This window comes from Beta vulgaris, chromosome 9 (assembly GCF_026745355.1).
Source record: "Beta vulgaris subsp. vulgaris cultivar EL10 chromosome 9, EL10.2, whole genome shotgun sequence".
Taxonomy (NCBI): domain Eukaryota; kingdom Viridiplantae; phylum Streptophyta; class Magnoliopsida; order Caryophyllales; family Amaranthaceae; genus Beta; species Beta vulgaris.
Window position 1 is genome coordinate 49,828,727 of NC_079210.1, and position 15,111 is coordinate 49,843,837.

The window sequence follows — 15,111 nt, forward strand, 5'->3', positions numbered from 1 at the left end:
ATGGGTGGTTTGATGGCATTTTGGGGCAATCGAAACACCCGGGATGCATTATTAGTCGTGCCATACCCCATAGGAAGGTTTTCGGCGAAAAATATGACCGGACCCGGAGGAGTCTTAAAGCGGTGAAAATTGAAGGATATAGGTCACGGTTTTAGACGTCCTCGGGATCTGAGAACCGAATGTCGTAGGATGCCTCGAGGGGACATGGGATGGTATATTAAGGACTTCCACGACTTTGAACGGGCATCAGAAAAACTTTTACGACCATTTCGTGACCATTCCGTGGGTGCACCACAATATCATATATGGGTGGTTTGGTGGCATTCTGGGCCAATTCATATAGTACAAAGCACCTGAGATGCATTATAAGTCGTGTAACACCCAATAGGAAGGTTTTCGACGAAGAATATGAAAGGGCCCGGATGAGCCCTAAAACACTCAAAATTAAATGCTATAAGTCACGGTTTTAGACGTACCTGGGACCCGTGCACCGAATGTCTTTGGATGACATGGGATGGTACACTAAGGATTTCCACGACTTTGAACGGGCATAAGAACAATTTTATAACCGTTTCGGGGCCATTCCGTGGTTCCACTACAAAATCAGAAATGGGTGGTTTGATGGCATTCTGTGGCAATTTAGATGGTGCGAAGCACTCTGGATGCATTATAAGTCGTGCTGCACGCCATAAGAAAAAATAAGATATTTAAAATTAGGTGTCGAGGCTCTAGGTAGCACGGAAACGGATACGGGAACGGATACGGGTACGGGGAAGGAAAACGGCAAAATCAAATTTTCAAAAAACGGGTACGGCATGGATTCGGCAAAAAAAAAAATTAAATCTGGAAAAAATAGTTTATTTTTAGTGAGTCAAACTGTCAAAGTATATCTAGAAAAATATTACTCCACTTTTTTTTTCATTTATCTTATTGTTATAGTTTATAATAAAAGCTGGCATAAAGCCATAAACTAAAAAATTTGAAAAGAAGAACCGGTCAAAAAAAAAAGGGGGATTCACTATACCACGTGCCAAAGGAGAAAAAAAGGGGAAATTCGTAATTTATTCAAAGAGAAAAAAAGAACCGGTAAAAAAAAAAAGAAAAGGTGAAATATAGCTGGCAGCCAAACAACTTTTTTTTATAATGATATCACGTGTTATATTCCCCCCTCTCCTCTGACCTCTCTCGTCACTCCTCTCTCTCCTCCCTTCTCCTTCAAACTCAACGCACGGCTACTGATTCTTGACAAACCACGACTTTCCGGCCAAAAGCTTCAAGAAATCCGGCCATGGCAGAATGGGTACGTCTTAAAGCTTCAAGATTCGTCTCCAAAACGTCCCCATCAACCACCCTAGCCGTCCCCTACTGAATCCGACGTCCCCACCAATCAAGAGTCGTCACGGGGACGTTTTTCCGGCGTATCCGTCCCGTACCCGTCCCCGGTACGGGAAACGACACTCCGGGGAAGTAGCCGTGCTTCATAGTCGAGGCTTGAGGTAAATCTAATAAGATTCAACATAATTATAATTTTTCTTATGTAAAATTTGCAAAATATTATGGTAAAAAAAAGTGTGTATAGTGCAAAATTTAAGATTGGAGGAGCCCTAAAACGTTCAAAATTAAAGGCTAAGTCACGATTTTATATGTTACGGGACCCGTGTACCGAATGTCGTGGGATGCCTTAAGGGGATGGGATCGTATATCAAGTACTTCCACGACTCATGCACCGAATGTCGTGGGATGCCTTTATCATCACAAATCAGTCACACTCTAAACTTTTAATTCTTCGAGAAATATAAACGTGGTCATTAGCATATATTATAAAAAAAAGTCGGAAAATGATATAGAGACTAGAGATTACTCCTCAAACCTGTAAGTAAAAACATAAATCTTAAAAATCCAACAATAATTAAGCATTAATAACAGTTTTATGATTTAAAAAAAAACACCATTTCAAAATAACAGTGCATCAATTTAAGGATTGTCAGCGTGTCATAAAGTCATAACCATAGTATAATGTATGATGCGTCGGAACTCTCATTCACACGGCGATAATGACGGATCTTGGATAATTAGAACAACGTGCACCAGTTATTTTATTAGCTACTGTTTCAAAATATAAAACATGCCGCATACATAATGTTCGAGGTCGAATTTTGACGGTTAATTAATCTCAATTCATGTTGATAAAAAATTTTAAAAAATAATGTTATTATAGTATTTTTCAAGACGAATACAAAGGTATAATTTTTGTTCATCATATTATGAAAGATATCTATGATAATAACAAATTTTCGCAAATCGTAAATGTCTTATATTTTTAAACGGAGGGAATAGTATATATACTATAAAATTTGAGTGGAATGCCAAAATTAATTATAGTTTAGCACTATAAATAGGAAGGACTGTGTGTAGGAAAGAGTAGAGCTTACAAGCAAATTATTCTTTTAGTAAGATTAATGTACAAGTATACGCGGGAATTACAAATTTATAAGCAGATGGAGAGTATCTCAGTTAAATTCTTAGCTCCTGCTGTTTTAGCGATATTGTTCTTGCTGACTATCACAACAGGTTAATTACTGCCCTTAATAAATTAGCTTTAATGTATATTGTATAGTGTATATCCTTTGTTTTTTTCCTTTGTTTGGGCTTGTTTGCTGCAGGTGTAAACTTTAAGTTTTTTTTTTTGTTTTTATACTTATCAACGTAAAAACTATATTTTGCAAATCCCAGAAAACATACTTTTAGAAGCATCTCTATTCTATATGGGAAGAGGGGTAGGACACCAAAATTACAAAACACCCATTTTACCCTCACTAATCTTTATTTTATATGTCAAGAGGGTAGAACACTATTAAAAAAAAAAAAAGGGTAACTAACTGCTGTATTTAGAGCACTCCCAATGGTGATGGGTTTGATCACCAAAATTTCCTACTTACTCATGTTTTGATCATTTCATGATCAAATGTATCACCTCCACCCCACTCATGAACAAAAAAACCATCAAACTTCACTTTATCTCTCCTACTTTTCACTACCCCACCTCAACTTTCTCTCTCCTATTTCTCTTTCCTACTTCAATAAATAATATAATTTACATATTAAAAATAAAAATAAATCATCTTATGATTACTTAAAATTATAATAATTAATTACCAAAATTAATTATCATTATTGGGTTATTAGTAAAATAAAAATTTATTAGAAAATATGATTTTTTTCCCTCTTTTTAGGTGAGAAGGAGAAGGTAAAAAATTATAGAGAAAAATGATGTATAAATATTTTTAGAGAGAAAGGTGAGGAGGAGAAGTGTTTTTTTTTTTTGTTCTGAAATATATCAATATGGGTATCATTTTATAGAGGGAAAAAAAATATGAATTTTGGTATTTTTTTTTTTTTTTTGAAATACAAATTTTCTGGGAAATTCCGTGGAAATTTCCACGAAATTTCCCAAAAAGAACACAGCAGCAGCCACGTGGCAGCTTGCCACTGGCTGGCTGTGTGTGACTAGGCTGATTTTGTCTTCCATTCACACATTTCATTTGCTGATGGATTTGTTCACATGGTGATGGATGACAAAACATGTCATTTGGTGATAGGTTTTCTATCACCAATGGGATACATGTTTTTTTTGTTCAACCCAAATTTTCTGATTTTGGTGATGAGTTATGTCACCATTGGGAGTGCTCTTAAATAACTAACTGCTGTATTTAAATTACATAAAACTACTCTATTTGAAAGCAGAAAAAATTAAGATTGACAAAATAAACCACCGCACAACCGTGGAAGACAGTTTTTACATTATCATCCATTTTTCTTTTAACCTACATCCATTTCTAAACATTAAGATCAAACTTCAATACAAAGCTTAGTCAATGTTCAGAATTAAAAGAAATAGTATTAACACAACAAACAACTTCATCTCTCCTAAGAAAACAATTATATTCAACAAACCGATTGAAATCACGATCACTATCTCCAACTTCCTTCAAGGTACTTCTTACTTCCATATTTTGCAAAAGAATGCAACATAAAAACAGAACACGAATTAGAATCTTTAACAGTATGGTAATTGACAACATATACCCAAAAAAAAGACGAAGGGAAATCGCAAGTGTATAATTTATAATGTAGTGGAGTTATTTTAGAAATATGAACTTAATTCCATTTTTTCGCTATTTTTTTTTCCATTTTCGTGATTGTGAATGAATTTATGCTTCGAATGAGTTGATATGATGTATAATTAGTTGTAATTTAGAAACTTACAATTTCTTTTGTAAATAATACTTCTCATGAGGGGGAAAGTAGTTTGAAAAATTAAGTTTAGAAAGGACTACATCGTCAGCCATAGTTGATTTTGGTAGGATTAAGAAAAAAATCATGTTGCATTGATGGCTTATTGTATTTCTATGTGTATTATCAGATGTTGAACTTTGTAATTTAAAATTTTCAAACTTACTTATAGTTTTGTGTGCTTTGGAATATTAAATCGTGAGACTTGATCTTTTGGTAGGGTGTACAATATATTAATCAATTGCTTGGTTTTCTCAGGTACTTTGAATAGGAAGAAGAAGCACACAGCTTGCAGGCAATAGACAATGGCAATAGGATTTCATCCCTTGCAGTTCCAACAGTCACGAGCGTGTATATTTTCTTTTACACTCATATGCACTTTGAAATTCGCCATAGCAATGATATTAATTTAGTTTAAAGATTAGTATCTGCAAAAGATAACAATGTTAATCACTGTCAAGACGACGAGGAGTAAAGTTACTAATTAAAATTTATAAATTATATTCATAATTAGATAGGTTAATTATATAGAAAAATTATCATTGCATAAATGGATTAATCGTACTTAAAAAATGCATATAAGCAGTTATCTATTCATTTAGCTTTAAGTTTATTATCTTTTACTTTTATTAATTAAAAATTTGATACATATATGTTATTACTTTAGTTTAGAGTTTAGTATCTACAAATGATTGGTAGAACTAAATTTATATTACTATTGTATCTTATTATCTTAGAGAATTTACAAATCAACTACCAAAATGAAATTAGTTTGCAAAATTTATTGAGAGATATGGTGACGAGGGAGATTTGTGGTGGTTGTGGTATTTGAAGGGAGGAGAGAGAAGCGGAGGAGTAGGCTAACGCCATTGATAGGGAAGAGTGATGAAAGGCATGCGAAACAGAGGAGAGAGAAAGGGAAAATGAGGTTTTGCGATGGTCAGCGGTGCCATAGGGACTAGCTTTGCGCCGGTTAAGTGGTGGTTTAGCAGTGAGTGGGGGGGGGGGGCAGTGGATGATGCAACGTCGTTGATTGTTTTTCGGATGATGAGAGTTTGGAGAAGAGAGAGGGAGTGTCGATGGTGGTGGTGGAGCGAAGAAAGGCCATAAACAATTTGGAATTTTTTTAAAAACCAAGCCCAACACATTATCACACTAGCCTTATATGCTGGACACTACCTTGATAATCATTTAGAAAAATAAAGAATATGGGTAATTTAATTGAAAAACTTGCCAATATAAAACTGAATGTCTTAAAAATATGGGTAATCATTTACGTTTTATTATTACAGCATTCTTGCACTATGAAAATATTTTTATTTAACAAAAATTTGTAAATAATTTAATAGATATAATGCAATTGATTTAAATTTTAATACACCCTCCATTTTTTTCCTTGCAACACTTTATACCTTTGCTTTTCCTTTCTCTCTATCTTCCTCTAATCACACGGGGCCTCACTTTTTTTACTCTCTAACTCTCTCTTACCCAAATTTTGCATTGGAGTTGATGAAAAAAAGTATTACAAGTAAAAAAAAACCGGAGGAAGTAATGAATTTCGCACGCATAGCGTGCATATAAGGCTAGTTATGTATTAAGTGAAGTGGTAGATGTGTCGTCTAACTCGTCTTTCGTTTGGATTTGGGATCCCTGAGATAGAGCTTAGCTCAATTTGTATCTGATGTACCTACTTTGGAAAAACATTTAAAAAGGTTTATCTTGATATAGGGGATCACTTCCTAAAAGTGATACCAAAAATTGCATACCAAACAAGTACGTACTAAAAGAAATAGTGTTACAAATAGGGGTGTTTATCGGTCGAGCGCAACCCGAACTCTTGTTAGCTCATCTCGTGTTCATTTAAGTTTGTTCAAACTCGAGCCGAACTTGAAACTTGAGAACCGAGTTTTAATTGATGAGTAAGGGTTTGATCAAGTGTTGACTGAATCGTTATTATCGAAATATTTACAAACAAGCTTGACCTATTCTTTAACAATAATAATAATATTGTTTAACTTATTATTGTGTTATATCTATAAAAATATTTACGTATATATACATAATACATTATTTACATATATAAAAAAAGTGATAATTATCGAGCCTGTTCACGAGTTTTTCAAACCAAGCTTGTCATAACTCAGCTCGGCTCGTTAAGCTCTCAAGCCGAATTCGAGTCAAGCCAAAACGAGTCGAGCTTTGACCTAACTTTGATAGAGTCAAGCCCGAACTCTTCACGAACATGTTCAGGCTCATTATCACCCCCAAGACTTACAATACTCAAGTAAACAATAGTACTAATGATCAAAGGTTGCCCTTACACAAGGCAAATGCAGTGAGTAAAATGAAATAAGAGGGAAATATACTTAGTATACTACTCGTAAATCCTCATTCCTTTTAGTGATTATTAAACGTTACGTTGATCTTATTCATGCAGCTCCAGTGCTGGGAAGGATGCCAACTAAAACTTCTGCAGAAATGTTAGTAGAATATAAAGTGACAGTAATAGAAGAAGTGGCAAAAATCGAACCCTATGTAGATCAATCTGGAAACCAGCAACCAAAAATTGATGTTTTGGAGGTCCAAAGTGATAAGCAAGTCGCAGCAACTACGGCAGAAGTAGTATTGGAGTGCCAAGGAAACAAGGAGTACTGTAACCTGCTCCCATTTGTTGGAAAAAAATGTTGCTCTGGATACATTTGTGTTCCATTAGCAGGTGTTGCTGGTGGTGCATGTCTGAGAGTCTGAGAAGTGAGAACAACAGGAACTATTAATGAAGTATACCACAATTAGTTGATTTATTTCTTGTTTTTCTCCACAATTCCTACATCTACTTCATAATGTACTGTGTCATCTGCTTGCTTTTCTGCTCTCTGCTTGTTGAGTAAACAAGTAGCAAGTACTAGCAAGAAGAGCAAAGTCAATAAGATTTGTCAGGTTGAATTAATACTTTTGGCAAATTCTATAGAAGACGATTTTCGTGTTTGGAAACATAGTGAAAATAAGAGTTTTTTACGGGGTATTTTGTGGGAAGATACCTTATTATTTTTTTTTTGTGGGGATATACCAACTTAAATTTAAGTTTTTGTTATAATGTACCAAAAACATTATTTTTGGCGAGAAAGTCAAATTTCCGACCTTTAAATTGCTTAAATAATCTTTTTATAGTGCGTGACATTCAATTACTTCTATTAAATACATTTCCCTCCAACTTACACACTATTATTTTGTAGCTCACTCGCAAGTTCTTACCATGTCAAAGGACGGAAATTTGACTTTTTTTGCCAAAAATAGTGTTTTTGGTACCTTTTAACAACACTTAAATTTAAGTTGGTATATCTCCACACAAAAAATTAGTGAGGTCTATCCTTATAAAATTCCATATTACCCTCGTATATCTCAGCGAAAAATTGTGAAAATAAAGGGGTGGTTTTATAGCATTCTGGGGCAATTCAAATAGTGTGAATCACCCATAATGCATTATAAGTCGTGCCATACCCATAGGAAGGTTTTTGGCAAAAAAATATGATCGGGCCCGGAGGAACCCTAAAATGGTCAAAATTGAAGGCTATAAGTCACGATTTTAGACGTTCTCGGGACTTGTGCAATAAATATCGTGGAATGCCTCGAGGGAACATGGGATAGTATCTTAACGACTTTCACGACTTTGAACGGACATAAGAATTGCTTTTACAACTGTTTCAGGACCATTCTGTGGCTGCACCACAAAATCACAAATGAATAGTTTGATGACATTCTGGAGCAATTCATATGGTGCGAAACACCTCGGGATGCATTATAAGTCGTGCCGCACCCATAGGACGGTTTTCGTCGAAAAAATTTGACTGGACCCAGAGTAGCCCTAAACGGTCAAAATTAAAGGCTAGTCATGGTTTTAGACGTCCCGGAGACCCGTGCACCGAATGCCATGGGATGCCTCAAGAGGACATGGGATGGTATATTAAGGACTTCCACAACTTTGTACGGGAGTAAGAACAACTTTTACGACCGTTTCAGGGATATTACGTGGTTGCACCACAAAATCACAAATGGGTGGTTTAATGGCATTCTAGACAATTCAGATGGTGCGAATCACCGGGGATGCATTATAAGTCGTGCCGCACCCATAGGACGGTACTCGGCTAAATATGACCGGTCCCCGGAATAACCCTATAACGGTCAAAATTGAAGGCTATAAGTCCCGATTTTAGACGACCCTGGGACCCGTGCACTAAATGTCATGGAATGCCTCGAGGGGACATGAAATGGTATATTAGGACTTCCACGACATTGAACGAGCATAAGAACAACTTTTACGACCATTTCAGAATTATTTCGTGGCTGCACCACAAAATCATAAATGGGTGGTTTGGTGGCATTCTGGGTCAACTCATATGGTACAAAGAACCCGGGACACATTATGAGTCATGTCGCACCCATAGGAAGGTTTTCGACGAAAAATATGACCAAACTCAGAGGAGCCCTAAAACTTTCAAAATTAATGTAGCGGTTTTACACGTCCCAGGGACCCGTGCACTGAATATCGTGGGATGCCTCAAGGGGACATCCAGTAATACATTAAGAACATCCAAGACTTTGAACGAGCATAAGAACAACTTTTATGACTGTTTCGGGGACATTCTATGGATACACTACAAAATCATAAATGGGTGGTTTGATGACATTCTGAGGCAATTCAGATGTTACGAAACACCCTGGATGCATTTTAAGTTGCAGCATCCCATAGGAAAAAATAAGATATTTTAAAATTAGGTGTCGAGGCTTGAGGTAAATCTAATAATATTCAACATAATTATGTTTTTTCTTAAGTAAAATTTACAAAATATGGAAAAAAAAAGTATGTAAATAGTGCAAATTTCAAGATTGGAGGAGCCCTAAAATGGTCATAATTGAAGGCTAAGTCACGGTTTTAGACGTCCCAGGGATCAGTGCACCGAATGCCATGGGATGCCTCGAGGGGACATGGGATGGTATATTAAGGACTTCCACGACTTTGAAGTGGAATAAGAACTTTTAATTTATAACCGTTTGGGGGCCGATCTGTGGCTGTAATACAAAATTATAAATGGGTGGTTTGATGACGTTATGGGGAAATTCAGATGGTACGAAGCATCCTGGATACATTTTAAGTCGTGCCGCACCCCATAAGAAAAAATAAGATATTTTAAAATTAGGTGTCGAGGCTTGAGGTAAATCTAATAAGATTCAACATAATTAAATTTTTTCTTAGGTATTGCAAAATATGGTAAAGAAAAAGTGTGTACATAATGCAAAAGTCAAGATTGAAGGAGCCCTAAAACGGTTAAAATTGAAGGCTAAGTCACGGTTTTACACTTCCAAGAGACCCGTGCACCGAATGTCGTGGAATGCCTCGAGGGGACATATATACATGGGATGGTATATTAAGGACTTCCACGACTTTGAATGAGAATAAGAAAAAAATTTACGGCCATTTCGAGACCATTCCGTGGCTGCACCACAAAATCACAAATGGGTGGTTTGGTGGCATGGGGTAATTCATATGGTACGAATTAAGAACCCGGGATTCATTATAAACCGTGCCGCACGCATAGGAAGGTTTTCGAATAAAAATACGACTGGTCCCGGAGTAGCCCTAAAACGGTCAAAATTGAAGGCTATAAGTCACGGTCTTAAACGTTCCCGTGACTCATGCACCGATTGTCATGGGATGCCTCGATGGGGCATGGGATGGTATATTAAGGACTTCCACGAATTTGAACGGCTTAAGAACATTTTTTACGATTGTTTCGGGCCATTATGTGGCTAAACCACAAAATCATGAAAGAGAGGTTTGGTGGCATTCTAGGGTAATTCATATGGTGCGAATCACTTGAGATGCATTATAAGTCGTGACGCACCGCATAGGAAGGTTTTCGGCGAAAAATGATCGGGCCCAGAGTAGCCCTAAAACGGTCAAAATTAAAGGTTATAGTCACTATTTTAGACGTCCCTAGGACCCGTGCACCTAGAGGTGATCATGGGCCGGGCCGGGCCGGGTTCGGGCCGGGCCGCGGCCAAAAAAATTTGCCCATTGGCCGGGCCGGGCCGGGCCTAAATTCGGGACGAATTTTTGTGTCCAAAGCCCGCTATTTCGGGCCGGGCTTAGCGGGCTTTTGCGGGCCAAAACGGGCCGGGCCAAAAAATAGACTAAAAAGTCGTTTTTAGCTTGCCCGAAGCCCGCCCAAAAACAAAAAAAAAATGACCGGGCCGGGCCCGGCCCGCGGGCCGAAAAATTCTGCCCAAAACCCGGCCCAAAAACGGGCCGGGCCAAAATGATCACCTCTACGTGCACCGAATGTTGTGGGATGCCTCCACTAGTACAGAAAAGGCAATTTGCGTCGGATGTGAGGCGCCTATTTGCGTCGGACTCTGGTGCGACGCCAAAGCCCTCGACGCAAATGACTCAGAAACGATCTGCGTCGTATGTGGAAACGACGCAAATGGTTCAGCTATTTGTGTCGCACTCGTATACGGTGCGACGCAGATGGCTATCCCAGCCCAATTAAGAGTAATGCAGAGGGTAATGTGCGTCGCACATTGCCTTGGGTGCGACACACATTAGTGATTTGCGTCGCACTTAGGGCTATGTGCGACGCAAATTACTATTTTAATAAAAAAAAAAATTTTTTTTAGACCTAGAATAATGATTCTCGAACAGTAGGAGTAGAAGATTGAGAGACAAATTACCAACTGAAATCAAAGAAGGATTGAACACAACAAAATATATACCAACAAAATTCAATAATTTTATAATTTACAACTCCAACACAAAACATTAACACACAAAATTCTATAATTTACAACTTGAACCAAATATATAAAAAACAGAGTCTACAATTTCCCTACTAGTGTTCGACGAAACTTCCATTTAAAAATTTCCGACGAAACGACCATCTGCACAATAAAGTAATAAAAATCAGATCTAAAAGTAAAAAAAACAGAAAAAGAAATGTTTCATACGTATACTAAAACTCGAAGACAATGAAAAATGAAAAAATAGATCTAAACAATGTAAAAATATAAAAACGAAGGAAAAAATTGTAGATCTGAAAACATGAAAAAATGAAAAAACAAAATTGTAGATCTAAACAATGAAAAAATGATAAAACGACAATTTTACATGCGAGACTAACCATAAAACAACTGATTTGTCGCCGGAAAACGGCCGTTGATGTGTTCGAAGTGATGGATTTTATGTGTTGATGTGTTCGAAGTGATGCGAAATTGTAGATTTCAAGTGTAAAAATTGAATCCGTGGTGAAATCCAGAGGGGGTGTTGCACACGATGGTCGACCACCGAAATCCAGAGGGGGTGTTGTAAAAATTGAATCCGTGGTAAAATCAAACTTCCCAGAAAATGATTTTGGTGTAGAAGAACAAACACTTGAATCCGATAAAATGTGTGGTAATTTCATACCCTTTTTCACCCTAACTTTCTCATGAATTTCACCCTAACTTTGATTCCGATAAAATCAAACTTCTCATGAAGAATATTCCGACGGTGGTGAAATCGTCAAGCGAGAATAAGATGTGAAGCGACAGAGATTTTTAGGAAATGAGAGAGGAGAGAGAGAAAAGAAATTCCTGAACGGTTGATGAAGGAAATGAGAGAGGAGAGAGAAGAGGGAGGGAGGAGAGAGAGAGGGAGGTGGAGAGAGAGAGATGAAAGTTGAAACGGCTGAAATAAAAAATGACGCGAATGAGGAATAAATTAGGGTTGAGTAAGGCCTTGGTAAAAATGACGCGGCTGAAATAAAATTGAGTGGGCTGGGTATGTGCGTCGCATATTCAATACGATGCGATGCAAATTGGGCTAGGTATGTGCGTCGCAGGTTGATTTAGGTGCGACGCAAATTGATCTTTTGCAACGCACTTAAGGCACGTGCGACGCATATAGCTTGTATCTGGTATTTGTACCCATGTTTTGCGTCGTACTCTACTTGTCATGCGACGCAAATAGGTTTTTTGCGTCACTTCCGTGTCTGTGCGACGCAAATCAAGGGACGCAAATCGTCCATTTTCTACTAGTGCTCGAGGGGACATGGGATAGTACATTAAGGACTTCCACGACTTTGAATGGGTATAAGAACAACTTTTACGACCGTTTCGGAGCCATTCCGTGGCTACACGACAAAATCATAAATGGGTGGTTTGATGACATTTTGGGACAATCAGATGGTGGGAAGCACCCTGAATGTATTATAAGTCGTGCCGCACCCCATAAGAAAAACAAGATATTTTAAAATTAGGGGTCGAGCCTTGAGGTAAATCTAATAAGATTCAACATAATTATATTTTTTTCTTATGTAAAATTTGGAAAAGATGGCAAAAAAAAAGTTGTAAATAGTGCAAAATTCAAGATGTTTACAGTATTTTGAATAAGGAGCATGTCTTGTAAACCATCAAAGCAAGCCTTGGCCCCTTACAACTAAGACATATTATAGTATTTACGGTTTTTTCACCAAATACCCCTGACAAAAAAATTTATTTACCAAATACACCAACTTTTTTCAAAATTCACCAGATACCCCTAACTTTTAAAAAAATTCACCAGATACCCAAAGTTTTGAAAAAAATGACAAATAATACCCTTAATGACTAACGGCGGTTAACTCCGTTAGTCATTAGTGTTAATTAACCCTAAAAAACTCTAATTAACCCTAAAAATTTAAAAAACCTAACTAACCCTAACCCCCCTCTCTCCCCTAACCCACCACCCCCAACAAACCTATCCCCACCAGCCCCCTCCCCCTCCACCTCCCAAGCAGCTCCCCCCCTCCCACGCAGCTCCCCCTCCACCTCCACCTCCCACGCAACTATACGCAGCTCCCCCTCCCTCATTCTCCGACGCCGACGACACGATTCTGGCGGTCGTTCGTCGACGAAACGACGCGCAACAACAAGTCTCCGGCCAGTAACGAACAGGGCAAAGAGGAAGAAAGAAAACTCCGGCGACATCAGGCGAGAGGAGAGAGGAAGAAATCACGAGGTTAGAGAGAGGGGTTTCGGGTTTTCCATGGGATTAGGATTTTTGGGTTTCCTCTTTGGGGTCTCTTCACAGGGAGGAGAGAGAGTGAAATGAACACTAGGGTTGGTGTCGGTGGCTGCAGCCGGCGAGAGTGAGGGATGGGGAAGGGAGGCGCGAGGTACGGGGAAGGGGGGAGGGGAGGCGCGAGGTACGCAAGGGGCTGCCGGAAAAGGGGTTATGGGGTCTGCCGGAAATGGGGGTCACGAGGGCTGCCGGAAATGGGGGTCATGGGGGCTGCCGGAAATGGGTGGGGCTGGGGTTGGGTGGTGGGGCTGGTGGGTCTAGGGTTTGGGGTTAGGGTTGGGGGTTGGGGTTGGATTAGAGAGAGTTTAGGATTTAGTTAGGTTTAATTAGGTTAATTAGGCTGACTTAGGGCTAATTAGGTTGACTTAGAGCTAATTAGGTTGACTAATGGCAAACTTGTAAATACAGGCTAACGGAGCACTAACGTCCGTTAAAAGTAAGGGTATCTGGTGAATTTTGTTAAAAGTCAGGGGTATATGGTGAATTTTGAAAAAAACAAGGGTATTTGGTGAATAAATTTTTTTGTCAGGGGTATTTGGTGAAAAAACCGTAGTATTTTGAGAAAGTAATATTTATCTATGCTACTTTTTTTAGCTTTTTTTAGATTACACTTACCTTTTATGGTTAAAATTTAAAAAATTATTTGAATTTATGTATGCACCAATCAAAAAGTTATCATATGCAGTCTTATTATATGGAGATTGTTAGACATCACACCATTACTTAACTAAAATCGTCCAGGTCCCATCAAATATTTTCAACTTTACTCTTTTTTTCTTTTTTTTTTTCTTTTCTTTTCCACAATCACCACCTTAATCCCCAAAACCACTACCGAGGCCACGCACAACCACCAACGAAACCCCCAAACAAAATTCAGTCGCGTCCACTGCGAAAACGTCCAGGCCGGACGTTTCCACGGTACGGTGGACGCGACTGTTTTTTTTTTTTTGCAGTAATGGGGGCTGGCAGGAGGTGAATGGTGGTGGAGACGTGGAGTGAGGTGGCTGATGGTGGTGGAGTGAGGCAGCTGATGGTGGGGTGGTGGTTTAAGAAAGAAAAGGTTAAAAATGTAATTTCAAGTTTTTTTGGGACGATTTTAAGTAATTTTGGGGCAACGAATAAAAGTTCAGTATTATATCTATACAAATATATCGAAATTCGTGCCTAAAGAAGTCTAAGTGGCACGTGGCACTCTCCTCGAACTTATTCTAATGCAAATGCTTATATTCATGCGTACTCCTCAATAATAACAAATGTGTAATTGCAAGGTCTCGAACAGGTGACCTTTGAAATGAAATTAACAGTTCGAATTTAACCGTCAATACACTATGAGTTTATTGTCTAATGTTTGAAATAAAATATCATAAGTCTTAAAATAAATATATACTTGACTAAAAAGACTTAAACAAATATATACATCTCTAAAACTCTTATTACGTAACTAACAAGATACTATTTATGTCATATTTCCATTTAAGCTATTATTTTCAAACTTAAACCTTTCAGTTTTTTTTACTTATCATGTTATGATGTAAACTTTTCAATTTCTTAATGAACAAATAATACAAAAAGTGGCAAAATAAATTATAAATATATATATTTATTATAATTGAACCGATACATCGCTCGAGTCGATATAATAAAGTTTGAATCTATAACTAGGTTGGTGGATATGGGAAAATCAAAAATGTGTATCCATCTTAAAATCATATTTGACAGGTAAT

The 15,111-nt window shown here is 37.7% G+C and overlaps 1 protein-coding gene across 2 annotated transcripts; it reads left to right on the forward strand.

Moving 5' to 3' along the window:
• The first annotated feature begins 2,335 nt into the window (after positions 1–2,335).
• On the forward strand, positions 2,336–7,519 carry LOC109136088 (uncharacterized). Of its 2 annotated transcripts, XR_002040853.3 has the most exons (3): positions 2,336–3,993; positions 4,552–4,644; positions 6,731–7,515. XR_002040853.3 is itself a non-coding variant. In XM_048636456.2 (2 exons), exons 1-2 carry the CDS (start codon positions 2,460–2,462, stop codon positions 7,039–7,041), a joined length of 423 nt encoding a protein of 140 aa, XP_048492413.1. In that variant the 5' UTR covers positions 2,336–2,459; the 3' UTR covers positions 7,042–7,519. The 2 variants fall into 2 exon arrangements, 1 of the variants encoding a protein (XP_048492413.1); XM_048636456.2 differs by lacking the exon at positions 4,552–4,644 and having other exon boundaries at positions 2,336–2,571; positions 6,731–7,519.
• The last annotated feature ends 7,592 nt before the right edge of the window (positions 7,520–15,111 follow it).

Excerpts from the sequence above, each read along its gene's own strand:
- LOC109136088 (XM_048636456.2), top strand. The coding sequence starts at position 2,460 with ATGTACAAGTATACGCGGGAATTACAAATTTATAAGCAGATGGAGAGT. Across the intron at positions 2,572-6,730 it reads CTTGCTGACTATCACAACAG|CTCCAGTGCTGGGAAGGATG; the intron begins GTTAATTACTGC and ends TTATTCATGCAG.